The sequence below is a fragment of the Pseudoliparis swirei genome, chromosome 13 (genome assembly GCF_029220125.1).
Source record: "Pseudoliparis swirei isolate HS2019 ecotype Mariana Trench chromosome 13, NWPU_hadal_v1, whole genome shotgun sequence".
Lineage (NCBI taxonomy): Eukaryota > Metazoa > Chordata > Actinopteri > Perciformes > Liparidae > Pseudoliparis > Pseudoliparis swirei.
This window is the reverse complement of record NC_079400.1, coordinates 2424276-2442206: the sequence shown is the minus strand read 5'-3', so window position 1 is coordinate 2442206 and position 17931 is coordinate 2424276. Positions and strand designations below refer to the sequence as shown.

General features: G+C 43.6%; 2 protein-coding genes across 4 annotated transcripts; both read left to right on the top strand.

The window, feature by feature from the left end:
* Positions 1-66: 66 nt before the first annotated feature.
* On the top strand, positions 67-3591 carry LOC130204091 (elongin-B-like). The gene is made up of 4 exons (XM_056430608.1): positions 67-155; positions 992-1126; positions 1320-1428; positions 2567-3591. The coding sequence occupies exons 1-4, from the start codon at positions 153-155 to the stop codon at positions 2677-2679; spliced, it is 360 nt and encodes a 119-aa protein (XP_056286583.1). The 5' UTR covers positions 67-152; the 3' UTR covers positions 2680-3591.
* An 885-nt stretch (positions 3592-4476) lies between these two features.
* On the top strand, positions 4477-17211 carry LOC130204073 (transforming growth factor beta-1-induced transcript 1 protein-like). Of its 3 annotated transcripts, none has more exons than XM_056430581.1 (12): positions 4477-5213; positions 8120-8170; positions 10052-10200; positions 10284-10339; positions 10711-10847; positions 10941-11022; positions 11468-11552; positions 12830-13012; positions 13611-13784; positions 13871-13952; positions 14502-14650; positions 16315-17211. In XM_056430581.1, the coding sequence occupies exons 1-12, from the start codon at positions 5201-5203 to the stop codon at positions 16579-16581; spliced, it is 1428 nt and encodes a 475-aa protein (XP_056286556.1). In that variant the 5' UTR covers positions 4477-5200; the 3' UTR covers positions 16582-17211. The 3 variants fall into 3 exon arrangements, with proteins under 3 accessions (XP_056286556.1, XP_056286557.1, XP_056286555.1); XM_056430580.1 differs by lacking the exon at positions 4477-5213 and adding an exon at positions 6193-6539 and having other exon boundaries at positions 10027-10200; XM_056430582.1 differs by lacking the exon at positions 8120-8170 and having other exon boundaries at positions 4480-5213.
* The last annotated feature ends 720 nt before the right edge of the window (positions 17212-17931 follow it).

Genomic DNA, 17931 nt, shown 5'->3' with positions numbered 1-17931 from the left:
ACTAACGTTACCTCGCGCCAAATTCTGAAAACGATGCGCAGCGCTGCGCACTTTACTTCCGTGAATACCGAAAGCTGATCTGAGTTACGCAGTTTCCGCAAGCGGTGCAGTCTGGGCTTCTGCTGGCGCGACTGGCTAGCTGAGCACTAGAAATGGTAACTTTATTATTATTATCGATCCTTTTCGATTGATGTCGAGATACAAACACTGAGTACATGCTTGTCGCTCCCTTCGGGTGTATTCGCGCTCGTGGTACCGACCGGTACCGACGGTTGTGGGCATGTTTGTTTCCGTTTGTGTTTGCTAGCAAGCTAACTGTGCTAAGTTCCCTACGTTAGCTTAGCCTTCCCGTCCATCGCTAGCGACGGATGAGCTAGCTATCACGAGAGGTAACTTATCTGAGCTTGGCTAACCTTGGAAGTGATGTAACGTTATCCGACTAACCCAGTTAGGCCAGGCTGTCGTCGTCACACCTGGAGGACAGTGTATATTAATTTAAATGTCATTTAACCGGCTTTAAAACATCTCGAGGCTCGTTCGTATCGGCTAATGTCGCGTTAGCTCCTTGCACACTGCTCGCTGATTGTTGCTCACGTTGTCTCACGAATCAACGACTTGGCAGCAGTGTCACTACTTCTGTATCCGAGCCAAAAACCATGCCTGGTATATTAACATATCAACCAACTAACGGCTTTACTTCCCTTAAAAGGCTTCGCCAACAACACTAGCTTAGTCTAACGTTGTGACAGTTTAGTCGTGTGCAATAAGCATTTGTCATATGGACACTTATCACGGCTAACATGGTCTACTGAGAAGTTTAATCAACTAAAAAGGTGATTAGAGGAGACACATAATCATCCAAAAGCTATGTTATGCTATTCTAATCTGAGAGGAAATATCGAGCACCAATTTCAAACTTGCAAACTATCTTCAAGTTAAAATACACACACCGTGTTTTTAATCCTATATTTCTATATCTGCTTTCCCCCAGGACGTGTTCTTAATGATCAGGCGTCACAAGACCACGATCTTTACAGATGCCAAGGAGTCTACCACTGTCTATGAGCTGAAGCGTATTGTTGAAGGTATTCTTAAGAGACCACCTGAAGACCAGAGGCTGTACAAAGTGAGTTCACGGCTCAGCAATTATGTCCAGTCGCATATCTGACAGCATCCCAGTTCTGTCTAGGTGGCACTAATTGCATGTAACTTGTCTTACATCAATATGTCTTGCACACTGTCTCAAAATTCATTGACTCAAATTCATACATATTCGGCGAGTAGTGGATCCTGTGACATTTTCAACATTTGACCCGCAGGATGACCAGTCGCTAGAGGACAGCAAAACTCTTGGAGACTGTGGCTTCACCAACCAGACTGCCAGACCTCAAGCTCCGGGTACAGTTGGTCTGGCCTTCCGCGTAAATGGTGCGTTCAGAATCTTAAGGATCTGAGATTATTAGTTTTGTATGCGTCAGTTTCAGGCACAGGCGCTGTGTTTTCGGGTTGTCCGTGTGTCCGGTCAATTCTCGTGAATACAATATCTCGGGAACGCCTCGAGGCAATTTGTGTAAATTTGGCACAAACGTCCACCTGGACTTATTTATAAACTGATTAGATGTTTTAACGGACAGGTCAAGGTCCCTCTGACCTCACGGCCATCCCGTTATCGTGATGACATCTTGAGCCTTTCTTCAAATTTGGCTTTTTCCCTCTTTTTCTCCCACTCAAGATTGACCCGATTAGATTTTGGTGGTTAAAGGTCAAATTATGAAGTGATTACATTTTGGACATGCATGGATGTGAACTGCAACATGTCTTGTTGGCTGAGGACGACAGCGCCAGGCAGTAATTTGAGGTGCTCATATTAGGGGGATTTTAGAGGATTATTGAGTATTTACTGTCTTTCTGCTTCTCTACGAAACTCAGCTTTTCAGGGTGGGGAATTACTAAATAAGTCTTGTTTTGGACTTCTTTTTTCAGTTTAGTTGAATGTCAGTAATTCATTGTGTGATTGTTGAGAATAGTTTGCACTTTGTGCAAGTTCATCTGCATTAATCCCATTTAGTCTCCCAAGATCTGTATACATGGATGCATGTTTCCAAATAGGTGTGTTTACAATGTAAGACTACATTAGGGATAAAATAAATAAACACAGCCTATTTAAAATGTTATTTGAAGCTGAGAAGTATCTCTAGAGATTCGATTTTAATTTAACTCAAACATGTCTATGAATGCAATTTTAAATATGATTCACACAGATTATAGCCCATGGGAATTTTGTCTCTGTCCAGACTTTATAAAATCAATCCGATTCTATTGTTGATATGCCAAAAATCCTCACAAGGTTATCACTGGTTCCAGAGAGGAAATACTCCAGCTTGCGTGTGACCAATCGCATTGATTAAAAAACATTAACCACAGTAGTTCTTGCCCTTCAGTTTCGGAGTATCCACCAAGACAGACGCGTCACAGTCAATGGTTATTTACAACATCATATTTATAACGCATTTAACTCTGCTGTCTTGATTGGAGCTCATGTTTTCTTTTGACCTCTGCCCCTCAGATGAGATGTTCGAACAGCTCCACATCGAGGCCTTCTCCAGCCCCCCAGATCTCCCCGATGTGATGAAGCCTCAGGACTCCGGTAGCACTGGCAACGAGCACGCCGTGCAGTGATAACAGGGAGAGGAAACGAGCAATGGATGGAAGGATGGAAGTGGGTGTGTGTGGATTAACTGCAGTGGAGAAGTAGCACTGGAGGATAATGTAATATCATTTCAGTTGATGGAAGGGGACATTATAGGTAACCGAGCCTATCAATGTTACCGCCATGCTATCATCCCAGCATCTCCCCCAATTTGCTTCACAAAACATTTTTTTAAACAAACTCTTTATAGTTTCCACATCACATGCGGTTCTGCTCCTTGACTTTGCTCTTAAGCACCAACTGGCTAAAACTTCTTGAGTGAAAATGTTGGTTTGGAGGGTATGATTGTGCGTGTGCATGAGTTATTATAATTATTGTCATTAATATTTTGGAAACGGTGGAAGCGTAGTTGTGCGTCACAGTGCTCTAGAAGTAACATGCATAAGTAAGGAGTCGGGTGTCTGAATCGGCGAACTGCATGAAGAAAATTCAAAACAAAGGCTTTATTTTCACTGAAACGGATAAACCTTAAACCGAAAAGTTTCCTTGGTGTGATTCTCCCAGTTTTGTTGTACATTTCTGATTTGATTTCATACCAGGAAAGAAAGTCTTTATAATAATTCTCTGTAGTTTTGTGTCATCATTTTGTTTTTTCAGTATGTTTTACTTGTCAGTTCTTCGTCGTATGTTTCATGCACTGAGACCAAAGGCGGGTACCTCTTGGACAACAGAGGGATTTTTATTTTGGTCAAAGGACATTCTGTCTGTGGCACGCAGGAAACACGGGGGGAGGGTATTCTGGCGTTAAAACCTACGTTTTGGATAAATGCGTACATCACCACATGTCCCCAACATCAATGTGGCACCTTCCCCGGATCACACAAACATTTCCTGTAACTGTGAGCTTGCATAATTAAAAGTTTTTCCTGTTTTGTTTTTTACACTGCTGGCTGATTTTTATTTTAATTTTAAATGCAGGCTTACATTAACATTTTAAAGATAAATAGAAGTGGTGGTTTGAAGAAGTTAGTGCAGGGCTGTAGCTACCGGGCTTAATCACAGCAGACATTTGGTAGTCGGGGAATAGTAGGATACACACTACAACTAATACCATTAACTGGCTTTGCTCTATTTAAGTATCCCAACAAGGGGGGGGGGGACGATGAGTCCCGCATGCACGGCACCAGGACCCTAAATCTGGAGGTACGAAAGGAAGCTCAATTATAGCTGAATTTATTACACATGTGCTTTTCTTACTGTGATGTCATAACGTCTTCAGTGCAAAAGGACACACTTTGGGCTTTTTTCAAAGACAAATGGTATGTTGTTGTTGTTCTGCCACCTCTAAAGTCAAGGAGTTTATCAGTGAATAGTCAAAACAAACCAATGATGTCCCCCACCCTCTCCGGCGCTGCAGGGTCCCCAAAAGTCTCCGGTCCACTGTGGCGGTTGTGTTTTGGTATTCACATTAATTGCAAATTACTCTGTGGAGATGCACCGCCACCGTGTTGTCTTTGAATATATGTGTTGTGTCAGAATGTTGTTTATCTTCTTATATTGTGCTCACAACAAACTCACTGGCAGACAGCAAACCTGGGGGGGGGGGGGGGTCTCTGCAAAATGTAATGAAGCTGCTGCCATCTGGTGCTGTGCAGCGTGTTCTCCACTTAATTGGTACTTTAAAAAAAGGCAATAAGAGCCATAAACAGTTGAGAGGATACACTTTTATTTCATGTATTTCTTAAAACATGCTCACATTAAACTCACAGTGATATATAGTGTAATGTTACTGTTCATACCAGCCGTAAAGGAACCCCCTCGTGGGTGATGGGCTGTTATGCGTAAAAAGGCACAATTGGATGTAATTTCTTCCTCCAAAAGGTCAGATAATTGCTTAGCTTCACACTAATCTGTATAACGGTGCTGGCGGTGGGCCGGTATAAAACATGAACATAGTAGAAATGACGCGTGGAGCCTGCGCGTCTCCAAACTCCTTCTCGGAGCGAGGCGGCGCCGCCCCTCGAGTGTCGATCCTCCCGCGAGGCGCAGAGACATCGCGCCGCACTTTGGGATTCACGTACAGCTTCAGGCCTACGACGTCGCAGCGGGACGTCCAGGTCGCAGGTTTGTGCAGCTCGCGACGCCAACGAGACTCCCGAATGTTCCTCTCCCAAATATGGACGAGGAATGTCCGGGATGACGTCGTCGCGTGTGCGGGGAACGCGGGGTTGGTAACCACATTTATTTTATTACGCCTTCTTCCAGCCTGAGGTCCTGCTCGGCATTACACAGGAAGAGAGCCGTGTAGGAAGAAAAAAAGAAACGGGACGCCCTCCTCTTCCTCCTCCTCCTCCTCATCTTCTTCCTCCTCCTCCTCCTCCTCTCTTGGCGGATAACGGTGTCTTAAGAAGTTATTCAGGAGCGCGCAGACAATAGCAGGCGCACCGCTCTCTCCTGCGGGCTTTGATACGCGTCCATCACTACTTCTGAATGCGGTCCGCGTCCCTATTGTGTCACACAAAGAGGGAAACAGTCGGCTGAAAGCACATCATGGACGACCTGGGTAAGTGTTCCTGCTGTTCTCCTGCTGCATGTCCAGATATCTTTCAGGGGATCTTTGGGGAAGGGCTGGTGTGCCCCGAACCTCACAGAGGAAATAAACTCTGTTCATTGTGGCATTCCCAGTGGAGTAGAATTTCCTGTAGTGGGTTGTGATGAAAATGGGATTTTATTGTCTCTCATAATATGTGAAGACAGAGAAAAAGCTATAAAACATCCTTAAATATAAATATCATACAACTTCTATGTCAGAACAGTGAGTACATTTTTCTATTTTCCTTAGGGTGTTATCCTTCTCCCTATGATTCTCCCTCCAGCGTGCTTCCCGTCCTCTGAGGTTTAAAAAGTGTTTTTTTGGGGCAGAATTGTGTTTACCTTTTTAAGCAAACGCACACACACACACTCACACAGGTACCACGAGAACTGGTGCTACATGACTCGGTCCGCCCGGCCGCCATTGAGGGCTTTGTGCATTTCCTGCAAATTCAATCAATTCTTTGTAAATTAGATTAAAAGGGATCCGCGGCGGGCTTTCCCATACATTCATATTAACGAGTCAAGGAGGCAGAGAAGCCACACAACACTCAACAGAGGTATTCATTCCAATCGGAGAACATCAAACGGGGTTGGGACCGGTGTCTGGGAGCATCGAAGAAGATGTCAGAGGAGGATTTCTTCTCTTTTCTCCAAACAACATGACGAGAAGCTCACTCTTTGTGTGTCGGAAAAGGCCCAGAAATAGCCCAGAGCCACGCTGCTACTTAAAAAAACTAAAAAAACACACCACAAAGTTCAATGAAAATAAAAAAAAGGCTCTTTTTTTTCAAAAACCCAGTATCCACTACAGAATTAGGGGATTTGTGCTTTACAAGCAATTCCCGAAAGGAATGGCTAGATGTAGCCAAACACATCTGGGCACATCTGGATCGGATTGCACACGGAGAGAGAAAGAGAGCGAGAGAGAGAAAGAGAGACCCGGAGTTCCCGGGCGACTGGCTCAGCGTCAGTCAGGCGGTGGCCATGTTCGGGACGCTCTGTTTACGCCGTTGTCTAATAATGTTGTGCGTTTAGGTTTTGGATCCGCCGAGGCTTTCCTGTGAGAGAGACCGCTCGTTCGAGGCGCCGTCGGCCAAGACAAACAAGTCGACGGGCAGCTCTAAATATGGTCACAATTCCCATTGAGAGAAGTTCAGCTCCTTATATGAGCAGATCAGTCTGTAAAAGTGTGTGCGTGAGACACACACACACACACAGCAGCCAGGGCCAGAAGTAAATGCACACGTTTCTCACCACATGGTCGTACCAGATGTGTGACTCATCTGTGGCAGAGGTGACCGCAGGGATGAACTAATGCGGGTTGAATTGGCGTTTGTTCGCCGCCTCACGGAACTGATCACCAAACACGTTTCATCGGTCGGATCGAGCGTCCGTCGAGCGTTCGTGATGTCAGTCGACGGAGGCTGGCAGAACCCGAGGTTTCAGAGATTCCTCCTTTGAAAAAAAGATTTGTTTGCGGCTGCTATATTCGATGGCGAGAGAGACAGACGAGTCATTTCGCCGGCCTTGACCCTCGACCCCCGGTGAGGCGCGTGTCCGTACGGTGAACCACCGGGGCGCTCCCAAAGATTCATTCCGGACGTTGGAAACATGATCTACAACGAGTATTTAACACGCCGTAACCAAAACAAACCAAAGCAAAGGGAACGGGTGCGTATGGAGAGACGAGGTCTTCAGCACACGGTTGTAGTTAAAGCTTTTTAACGAGGGACAGCACCTTATTAAAAAAGCTCGAGCTGTAACCACTTACGGTTTTATGCCAGATTCTTACTGAAAAGTATCTCGCAGTAAATCAGTGATTCCCAACCAGAGGTACTTGTGCCCCGAGGGTACTTCTGCAATTGTTAAGATGTTTATTTACTGGATATTATTAACTGATAGAATGCCGGCTGCAGTGAGCAGCGTGTGAATCCTTGTACCAGCGGGCAGAGAGGTCCAAAGAGATTTAAAAGATGATTAAATGATGGAAGCATTCAACTTATTTTACTCCAACTGGTGGTAGAACTGAAGAAATTAAACCAAACTTAAACATCAACAACTCATGGTCTTGGATCCACTGTTTCACTTCTTTCCAAAATGCCATTATTTTCTTTGACTCCCAAACACAATAATAGGCTCCTCCTCCATGTTTTACACATTAACACATTTTAACATGTTTTCCTCTCACCCGTCATACTATTTATCGTATTAGATTGTTTTGGTGCGAGTTGCCGAGTGATGGTGATCTATTGGCCGTAGAGGAGTCTGCCTTCTCTCCGATATAATGGGATTGTATGGCATTTTTCTTGTGGTGGTCAAAGTGCCAACAAAAATAAAACATTTGAAAAACTCAACATCCATGACCTCAAGATAATACACAGACCTTACTGGGCAGTTTTATGTATAGAACTGTGTTTCCTGTCCATGTGTATGGCGGTTGGTCTGTGGAAGCACTTTAGATTCAGGGAAAAAAGTAGTATTTTTTATTTGAGGGTGAATTGTCCCACTTTTTTTACAAACCGTGGCCTTCAGTTGCACGTACATGGACTACAGGCAGCCGCTAATCCTCGAGGAAGTTTAGTTTCTGTGCAGCTCGAGTGAGATGGGGTGGAGTGGAGTTAGATATCAGTTGCTAAACACTCTTCCTCCTCTGCTTCCTTTCAATCCTGGCATGTCTTGGATAAGTTTGTGTGCGCTCTAATAACTTCGCCGCGTCGATGGATTATCTCTGGGTTACGCAAACGTCTCGAACCGCCTGGCCCTCGGACTGATTGGTGCCTGAAGACGCTCGTTGTCCTCCGGGTCGTGTCTGATGTGTGGCCTGATATGCTGCTGCTGTCTGATTGGTCACACAGGCTGTCTGTCTGTCCTTAGGAGTGCCTGAGCCGCCTAACTACCCTCTCAGTCCGCGTATTGTTGTGTTTGGTACGTAACTGCCTGAGCTGGTGTTTGCATGTTTCATTGTGTCCGCCCGGACGCCATTTACTTCCCTTCATATCACCTGTCTAACACCTGCATGTTTCACTGTGTCCTCCATTTACTTCCCTTCATATCGCCTGTCTAACACCTGCATGTTTCATCGTGTCCTCCATTTACTTCCCTTCATATCACCTGTCTAACACCTGCATGTTTCACCGTGTCCTCCATTTACTTCCCTTCATATCACCTGTCTAACATCTGCATGTTTCACTGTGTCCTCCATTTACTTCCCTTCAGATCACCTGTCTAACACCTGCATGTTTCATCGTGTCCTCCATTTACTTCCCTTCATATCACCTGTCTAACACCTGCATGTTTCACCGTGTCCTCCATTTACTTCCCTTCATATCACCTGTCTAACATCTGCATGTTTCACCGTGTCCTCCATTTACTTCCCTTCATATCACCTGTCTAACACCTGCATGTTTCATCGTGTCCTCCATTTACTTCCCTTCATATCACCTGTCTAACACCTGCATGTTTCACCGTGTCCTCCATTTACTTCCCTTCATATCACCTGTCTAACACCTGCATGTTTCACCGTGTCCTCCATTTACTTCCCTTCATATCACCTGTCTAACACCTGCATGTTTCACCGTGTCCTCCATTTACTTCCCTTCATATCACCTGTCTAACACCTGCATGTTTCATCGTGTCCTCCATTTACTTCCCTTCATATCGCCTGTCTAACACCTGTATGTTTCATCATGTCCGCCATTTACTTCCCTTCATATCGCCTGTCTAACATCTGCATGTTTCATCGTGTCCTCCATTTACTTCCCTTCATATCACCTGTCTAACACCTGCATGTTTCATCATGTCCTCCATTTACTTCCCTTCATATCGCCTGTCTAACACCTGCATGTTTCACCGTGTCCTCCATTTACTTCCCTTCATATCACCTGTCTAACATCTGCATGTTTCATCGTGTCCTCCATTTACTTCCCTTCATATCGCCTGTCTAACACCTGCATGTTTCATCGTGTCCTCCATTTACTTCCCTTCATATCACCTGTCTAACATCTGCATGTTTCATCGTGTCCTCCATTTACTTCCCTTCATATCGCCTGTCTAACACCTGCATGTTTCATCGTGTCCGCCATTTACTTCCCTTCATATCGCCTGTCTAACATCTGCATGTTTCATCGTGTCCTCCATTTACTTCCCTTCATATCACCTGTCTAACACCTGCATGTTTCATCATGTCCTCCATTTACTTCCCTTCATATCGCCTGTCTAACACCTGCATGTTTCACCGTGTCCTCCATTTACTTCCCTTCATATCACCTGTCTAACACCTGCATGTTTCATCGTGTCCTCCATTTACTTCCCTTCATATCACCTGTCTAACACCTGCATGTTTCATCGTGTCCTCCATTTACTTCCCTTCATATCACCTGTCTAACACCTGCATGTTTCATCGTGTCCTCCATTTACTTCCCTTCATATCACCTGTCTAACACCTGCATGTTTCACCGTGTCCTCCATTTACTTCCCTTCATATCACCTGTCTAACACCTGCATGTTTCACCGTGTCCTCCATTTACTTCCCTTCATTTCATCCGTCTAACATCTGCATGTTTAAAAGAAAAAAGACAAATAATGATATTTCTTAATTCACATCTTTCTATTTCCCATTCATGCTGTGTAAACAAACTGATAACACTCTCATGGGCATTCATTAAGATAAAGAGATGCATTATGGGGGAGTTGAGTGTCTTTAATTGTCATCACGAACCAATCTGAAGCTAACTTGTAAATCTAACCCGACTTTCATCGCGATGTTCACGCTGTTGCATCAGTTTCTTTTCCCTCCCGCCCTCACAGATGCCCTCCTCGCCGATCTGGAGACCACCGGCTCTCCTCTGGCTCGGTGTCCCGTCCTGCTCACCTCTGAACCTCCGCAGAGCGATGAACCTGATACCAAAGAGTCCACCCAGACGCGGCCGCCTCCGCCCGCCTACACCCCGCAGCAGGTAGACCACGAGCCGCCAGGGGGAGGTCCAGTGACGTTTTTCCACCGCGGACTCTGATTTGTCCCTTCTGCTTTGTCTCCCAGACGGTTTCTGCAGCAATGAAGTCTTCCCAAAACTCCAACCCAGACAAATTATACAGGTAACTCTCTGTTTTACACGGTGTAATCACACACAAATTATCAGTGACACAAAGGCACCATGCACTCCGATGATCAGGCTGTTTCTGTGAATAGAAGTTCTTCAGATTTGACATCGGAAGTGACTCACTCTCGTTGTGTTTGCATGTCAAATAATAATAATAATAATAATCATTTAGTGTGTTTGGACTTTAAAGCACCGCTAGGGACGGATGAGATATTCCGCGTATTCTATGAGTCATTTCCGAATGGACAAAGTTGAAGAGTCACCTATGAGTCATGAAGTGACCATGAGGAAGCCGACCGCAGGAGTCACCGGATGCTTTATGATCCGTGTTAATTTGGGACACCACCTATTTTGCCTTTCTTACAGCACAGTGTGTAAACCGCGGTCTCCAAGGACAACGGATCCTCCTCCGGCCTTCTCCTCCTCCTCGCTGCTGGGAGGAGGTCTGAGTGAACTGGACCATCTGTTACAGGAGCTGAATGCCACCCAGTTTAACATCACAGGTACCAACCTGTGTGTGTGTTTTATGTCCCTGGGCTCTGATTAGAACTCTGAGTTGAATGTTTTCCTTTATACGATCTTGTTTTTGTCCTCAGATGAGATCCTGGCCCAGTTCCCTTCTTCTAAGAAAGATGAAAGGGACAAGATCAAGGATAAGGTCACAAGCTCCTCCTCCAGGTACCAAACCCATTCAATTTAGTCAAATCTAAAGAAATCGCCAGAGTTCACCGCAATTCTAATGAAGGCAAACTACTTCATGCAGAGAAACTCAGGTGCAATATAAATACCGGATACAGAGCAAGCATTTACATAATTTGCAAAATTGTGAATTTTGTTTGCAACATATACAGAGAGATAGCGTTTTGACTAAACTTATTCACGATCATGATTTTCAGCGCGATATGAGGAAGTGAACGTCTTGATTAGCTCCAAAAGGAGATCTGTTTCATGCAGGTTAAAGATAGATGGCTTGTTGTAATAGTTGTACTCTAACAGCCATCAATATGTTGTCAGCAATGTTCACAAAGTCCCACTCTGATAACTCGTGTTGTATACAAGTAAAATCTGACGAAAACGTGTAATTGTGGGTTGATTCAAACAAGACCTGTGTTGTTTATTCTAGCTCTGCGAAGCCTTCGGCGACATCGGCTACACTGGAGCTGGACAAGCTGATGGCTTCTCTGTCCGACTTCAGGGTCCAGAGCACAGTAAGAGCACAACAATGACCAAAATACATTTTATTTTGGGTGTAAATCAAATTGTGCTCGAAAAGAGACCCCAAGAACATGCTGGTTTTATTTCTCCTCCCATCATTCCCACTGCTTTAACAGCTCATGCTGATTCATGGGGGGGGGGGGGTTCACAACGCCGTTCACTTGACTTCACGATGACTTCACTGTTACGTAAATCAGTCACCGCATAGAGCCCCGGGACGTTAAATTAGTCTCGGTGAAGCTATTTTCCAGCCTCAAAAAAATCTTCACATAGCTGAAAGTCATAAGGTTATAGATGTGCGTTTGGTACGGAACATAATCCGGTCATTCCCCTTCTCAGGGAGTCTGTCTGCTAGCATGTGAGCTGACGTGTGTTTGTTCCCAGTGTGCCGTCCAGCTGTGAGTTATAAACAAGCGTGAGCGTGAGGTCACGGGAACACTGAGTGTTAAAAAGGAGCTTTTCTCCATTGGAGAATCTTCACAGTTTGGATTTGCGGTATTTTACAAAATGTCGACCGCTTTAAAACGAATATAAAATTATTATGACATTTTCCAACCACGACATGATGGATTGTTGTGATATTTTATACTTTTGTTCTTCAGCAAAACAAGCAACACATGTTCTACTGCACTTTGTGTGAAGTGCTCACGAGTAAATAATAATAATAATAATTAAATTTATATAGCACCTTTAAAAACAATGTTTACAAAAGTGCTCTACAGAGAGTCAAGGCAAAACAAATGGAATAGTGAGAAACAAATATAACATTAAAAAATATATATTAAAATAAAAACAAAAAAATTCTTTAAAAAACAGACAAACTAAATTAGGGGAACCAAAGTTCTGCAAAAAAGGACGAGATCACTTAAAAGCTGTTCTATAAAAATGGGTTTTAAGAAGTGATTTAAACGAAGTAAATGTAAATTTCTACCTGCTAAACATCATTATGTGAGCATACCGACTACGTAGCAAGAACTCTTGTTAAAAAATATCGAGCGACAAAAATGTGTGTATGTGACTACGGCTATTTCTCTCACAAAATAATTTGTCTGTTCCCACCCTCACTTCCTCCGCATTTCCCTCTTTCTCTTTTCCCGAACACGCTCCATGTGTGGTGGCCGTGTCTCGCTCAGCCTCATATCTGGACGTTTAAAAGCCTCTTACGGCAATTCACTTCAAACCAAATGTAGACTAACGATAAACTCCGGGAGAATTCTAATTCCAAAGACACGTGTGCCATCCGTCACTTGTCTCTCTTCTTCTTCTTCAGCCGGCTGTGCCGGTCACTCCAGTGGTAACGGCGCCGCAGCAGCCCACCCCCCCACCGCAGGCCTCTTCCGGCGGCTCATTGGACAGCATGCTGGGGCTGCTTCAGTCGGACCTGAGCCGACAAGGAGTTCAGACTTCCTCCAAAGGAAACTGTTCGGCTTGTCAAAAGCCGGTTGTAGGACAGGTGAGTAATCAGAATAAGACTCACACACACACACACACACACACACAACTGCATTAACCCTCCGGTGACCTTCAGATGTATAACATCTTTTACCCTTTTTGACCCCAGCAGTTAAAACCTCCAGAAAATGATTAGAATTAATATTGTTTCCCAAGTTTAAGTGTCACTTTATGTTTGTTTTCTGACTACCTAAACAGCCCTTTAAATAAATAAAAAAGTTGATATTTCTTATATGTTTTACACAGTGAAAAACAGCCTGGGGTCAAATTGACCCCAAAGAACACCGATGCGTACAAGTTGTGTTCAGGACATTGAAAACATATCATCATGTACATTTTATGTTTTCCCAGTTGTCCCCAATAAATTAGGAAAAGTCATGAAATATGAAGCAAAAAAAATTATATCAATAATTTTTTTAGAGACGTCAAACATTGAATGGAGTCAAATTGACCCCAAAGGGAATAATAGGGTTACGCTTGCAACAACTCGGTTGTATTAACATTAAATTGGGCTTTTATCACGAGGTTGGACATGAGCGTTACTGTAATCGTCGAAGGATGGCGATCATTAATGGAGCTTTCACTGTGTCCTCTCGCAGGTGGTCACGGCTCTTGGGAAGGTGTGGCACCCGGAGCACTTTGTGTGCACCGAGTGCGAGACAGAGTTAGGCAGTCGCAACTTCTTTGAGAAGGACGGCCGGCCGTACTGCGAGTCGGACTACTTCACCCTCTTCTCCCCTCACTGCGCGCAATGCAACAAGCCCATTTTGAACGTGAGGGACGCTTCGCTCGACGCGATCGGCTCGATTGCCCCGGCCCACCTGACGCCGTTTGACCTTTCATTCTTCTTGTCGTTCAGAAAATGGTCACCGCTCTGGATAAGAACTGGCACCCGGAGTGCTTCTGCTGTGTGAAGTGCAGCCGGGCGTTCGGGGAGGAAGGTAATGGGCGGCACACACTGCATCCTGTCTGGGTTCAACACACAACTCTTCACAATAAACTCCAGAGGGGTTGCACTTACAAACAGCCCTAAAAACCACCGCATGACCTTCATTTAAAGGTTATAATCTGTCGTAGAGTTTGTTCTAGCTATAAATCAGTTTGCATGGATTGGCTGTGTGACCGCTGTGGGCTCTGTAACGTTGCTTTAAACTGCTAACCCCCGTAAAAAACTTTAATTTGTATGGTTTTCAAAGGAGAATTAATGTTCTGTTCTAAAGCCAGTATTACCCTGCCAAGGATTCAGGAGAAATACTCAATCCTTGGCATGAAAAAGGCCAAATGTTAAGCAAACAACAAACAAAGAATACCGTCAGCCTTTAAAAACTCACATGAGTGGAACCTTAAACCACTTAAAACAAATGAATGTTCCACAGAGTCGAGTCACATGGAAAAGTTTCACACGGCGTTTTTTCTTTTCTTCCAGTGAATCAGACATTTATCAAAGAGACTTTTTGAACTGAGTCAAACTGACGGTTCATCTTCCGCAGGTTTCCACGACCGCGAGGGGCAGCAGTACTGCCAGCAGTGCTTCTTGACTCTGTTTGCCTCCCGCTGTCAAGGCTGCAGCCAGCCCATCCTGGAAAACTACATCTCAGCCCTCAACTCTCTCTGGCACCCGCAGTGCTTCGTGTGTCGAGTGAGTGTTTCTCTCTGTGGGGCTGGAGGGCCGGCTCACTCACAAACGTGATGTTTGCATTCAATCTGTATCCCTCAAGTTTTGTGTCGAATGTATTTATTTCCTCTTTAAACATCTGCAGCTGGTTTTTTTGGTGCTTTTTGAAACTAGTGTTGTTTAACCCTCCTGTTACCTTTACATTTACTAACATATTTTACCCTCGGGGTCAATTTGACCCCAGCAATTAAAACCTCCAGAAAATTATTAGAATTAATATTGTTTCCCAAGTTTAAGTGTGAGGTACTTTATGTGTGTTTGTTGACTACCTAAATAGCCCTTTAAATATATGAAAAGGTTGATATTTCTTATATGTTTGACACAGTGAAAAACAGCCTGGGGTCAAATTGACCCCAAAGAACACCGACGTTAAACATTGAATGGGGTCAAATTGACCCGAAAGGTAACAGGAGGGTTAAATCAATGTTTACTTGAGAGATGTCTTTATTGCTGCTGTCGGCCCGTTGCTTGATCCGCGGATCCTCATACGTTTTGCATGAGACGGGGACCCATTCATAAAAAAAAATCTTCACTGCAACGCTACTAGAGGTAAAACAACAACACAGAGTACCTTTACATTAATCCTTGGGTCATCACCAATGCACACGGTCTGGGCCATAGACACTGAGGATAATTTGGCTGGTTTATAAGGATTATTACATTATATGACTCCACACATATTGCTTATGTTGAGGTAATTTTTGTAATTATCTTTTTACTGGGTTTATTTAATAAGGGACAGTGCACATTAATAAAAACATTTCAGTAAATGTGCCAGAGTTAACCAAGACGCTATTTTTCATCTGTAGTCCATCTGTGTAATTTAAGGCTGATCTAATTGTTTTACTCAGTTTGACTGTATTTAGGAAAAGAAAATACACAAATGTAATTAGAAATACAATGTAAGGAATCTTGTCAATTAATATTGATTAATTACATTGCTGGGCACTGGACCTTATGGGGGCAGCTGTGGGACGATTGGAGGTTCAATCCCCGACTCCTTCCGTCCGAATGTTGAACCGTCCGCCAAGATATGAAACCCCAAATCGCTGCCAAAGACTGTGTGAGTGTGCGTGAACGATTATATTAAATTCTAATGGGTAAGTTGGCACCCGGTATGTCCATTAGTACGTCTGTGTGTGTGAATGGGTGTAAAGCGCTTTAAGTGGACGACGGAAGATTAGAAAGACGTTTTATGAAGCCCATTTGCCAATGTAGAAATATTAAATTCACAAAGATCTTTGAGCAGTTATTTAAATGAAGAAATACAATGTGAAAGATGTCCGTCTTTCCAAAATATTAGGGACAGGAATGGGGCGTTTCTGAGCGCAACGTCCCTCGAGGAAGGCACTTAACTGACGACCGATACAGTCACGCTGCTCAGTGACCGGCCCATCAGAGTTGGGATGGCATGATGTGTGTATCTGTGTGAGGAGGGCTCTCTGTAAAAGTACCATGCAAAAAAAAAAAGTTTTTAAAAACTAAAAATAAGTTTGGATGATGTCATGAGAAAGTTGTCAATTCCCAAGGCAAGTCTCTAATAACAGTGGCGTGAGTCAGCGCTCTCTGCTGTGCCTAAATCTGACTGTCTCTCTCTCTCTCTCCCTCTTCCTCTCCCTCTTCCTCAGGAGTGCTACAGCCCCTTCGTCAACGGCAGCTTCTTCGAAAACGACGGTCAGCCGCTGTGCGAGGCCCACTACCACCAGTCCCGCGGCAGCATGTGTCAGGCCTGCCAGCAGCCGATCTTGGGCCGCTGCGTCACCGCCATGGGGGCCAAGTTCCACCCCCATCACCTCGTGTGTCACTTCTGCCTGAAGCCCCTGAGCAAAGGCTGCTTCAAGGAGCAGGAGAACAAGCCCTACTGCCACCCCTGCTTCATCAAACTCTTCGGTTGAGGACGCAAACAGGACTTTGCCTCCCGCTCCTCCTCTGTATCGCCAAGTGAAAAACCTGTCTGACTCTGAGTTCTCGATTTGTTTGTTTTTTATTGTGGGAACGAGGGTGGAGCTGGTCTCTTTCTTGGTTTGAAGAATTACGGAGTTGATAGGGCGCGGAGGAGGAACAACAGAGAATCATCCAACCCAATTAATTTCAGTTTATTTCACATAAATGTGGAATGCATTTTGACTTGCAGTGTGAAATACAACTCTAGCATTGGTTCGACTAATACAAAAGGATGCCAAATGATTTTGTCATGTATGAATACTGTATTGATTCAAATTGAATATTGAAAATTGAAATCTTTTGCCAAAGGTAGAAAAGAAACAGTACATTTAGAGCAAATGTACTGTTTCAGTGAAGGACTTGTGCAAAAAAAATCCCCTTTAATATATTTGCTTTTTATTGCAAAAAGTGCCACTGCAATTGCATTTCTATATCGTCTGCTGACTGCTATATGCTGTATGTTTTGTGTAAGCTATCATATGTTTAACGGCATATATTTTGCATTATACCGTCACTGTTGCTCTATGCAATTTGCCAAAAAACAATTCCAAAGAATGAAATAAAGGAGAAAACAATTGTTATGCTGTTTCCTCGATGAATGAATAAAAGAATCAACTGTGAAATGTGAGAGAATTATACCAAGCTAAAAAAAAAAAAATTCAGTACATAAATATTGTCTGTTAAGAACATAGAACAAAGACATTAGTCAGTCGACATATGCCAAGTGAAGAAATGCAAAAGAAGTTTAAAAAAGAAGAGGACATGGATGTACATACATGAAAATGCAGAGAGGTAAACTCGGGGCGTTGTTAATTTCTGACATTGGATTCATGACATAAAGCTAGCTCTACATTTTTTTATAACATTCTTTTCATACGAAGTCCAAAGCAGTTCAAATACCATCATGTTTTACAATTGGGGATGAAAGAAATCCTCAAATAAAAGCTGACATGACGTTTTACGATTGATATATGCAGAAGAAACTTTTTTCAATGGTCAGTTAGTAGGAAGAAATTCATTTGACGGATAGACATTTGTTAACCTTTAAGATGTGTCTCATTTGTCTCGGGGGAAACAGATAATTAAATTTTTTTCCTGTTACGTTTTCTCCATTTGACATGATAGAACTAACCATCCATTAAATTGATCATCTTCATCCACTTGTGCATTATAATAATATATATGTGACCGGATTGTATTGTATACGTGTCGTAGAGATTAATATGGAGCCTACAAATGTGGACGCTGCACAAAATAAATATATAAAGTTTGACCGCTAGGTGTCAGTGTTCGCTCACTGC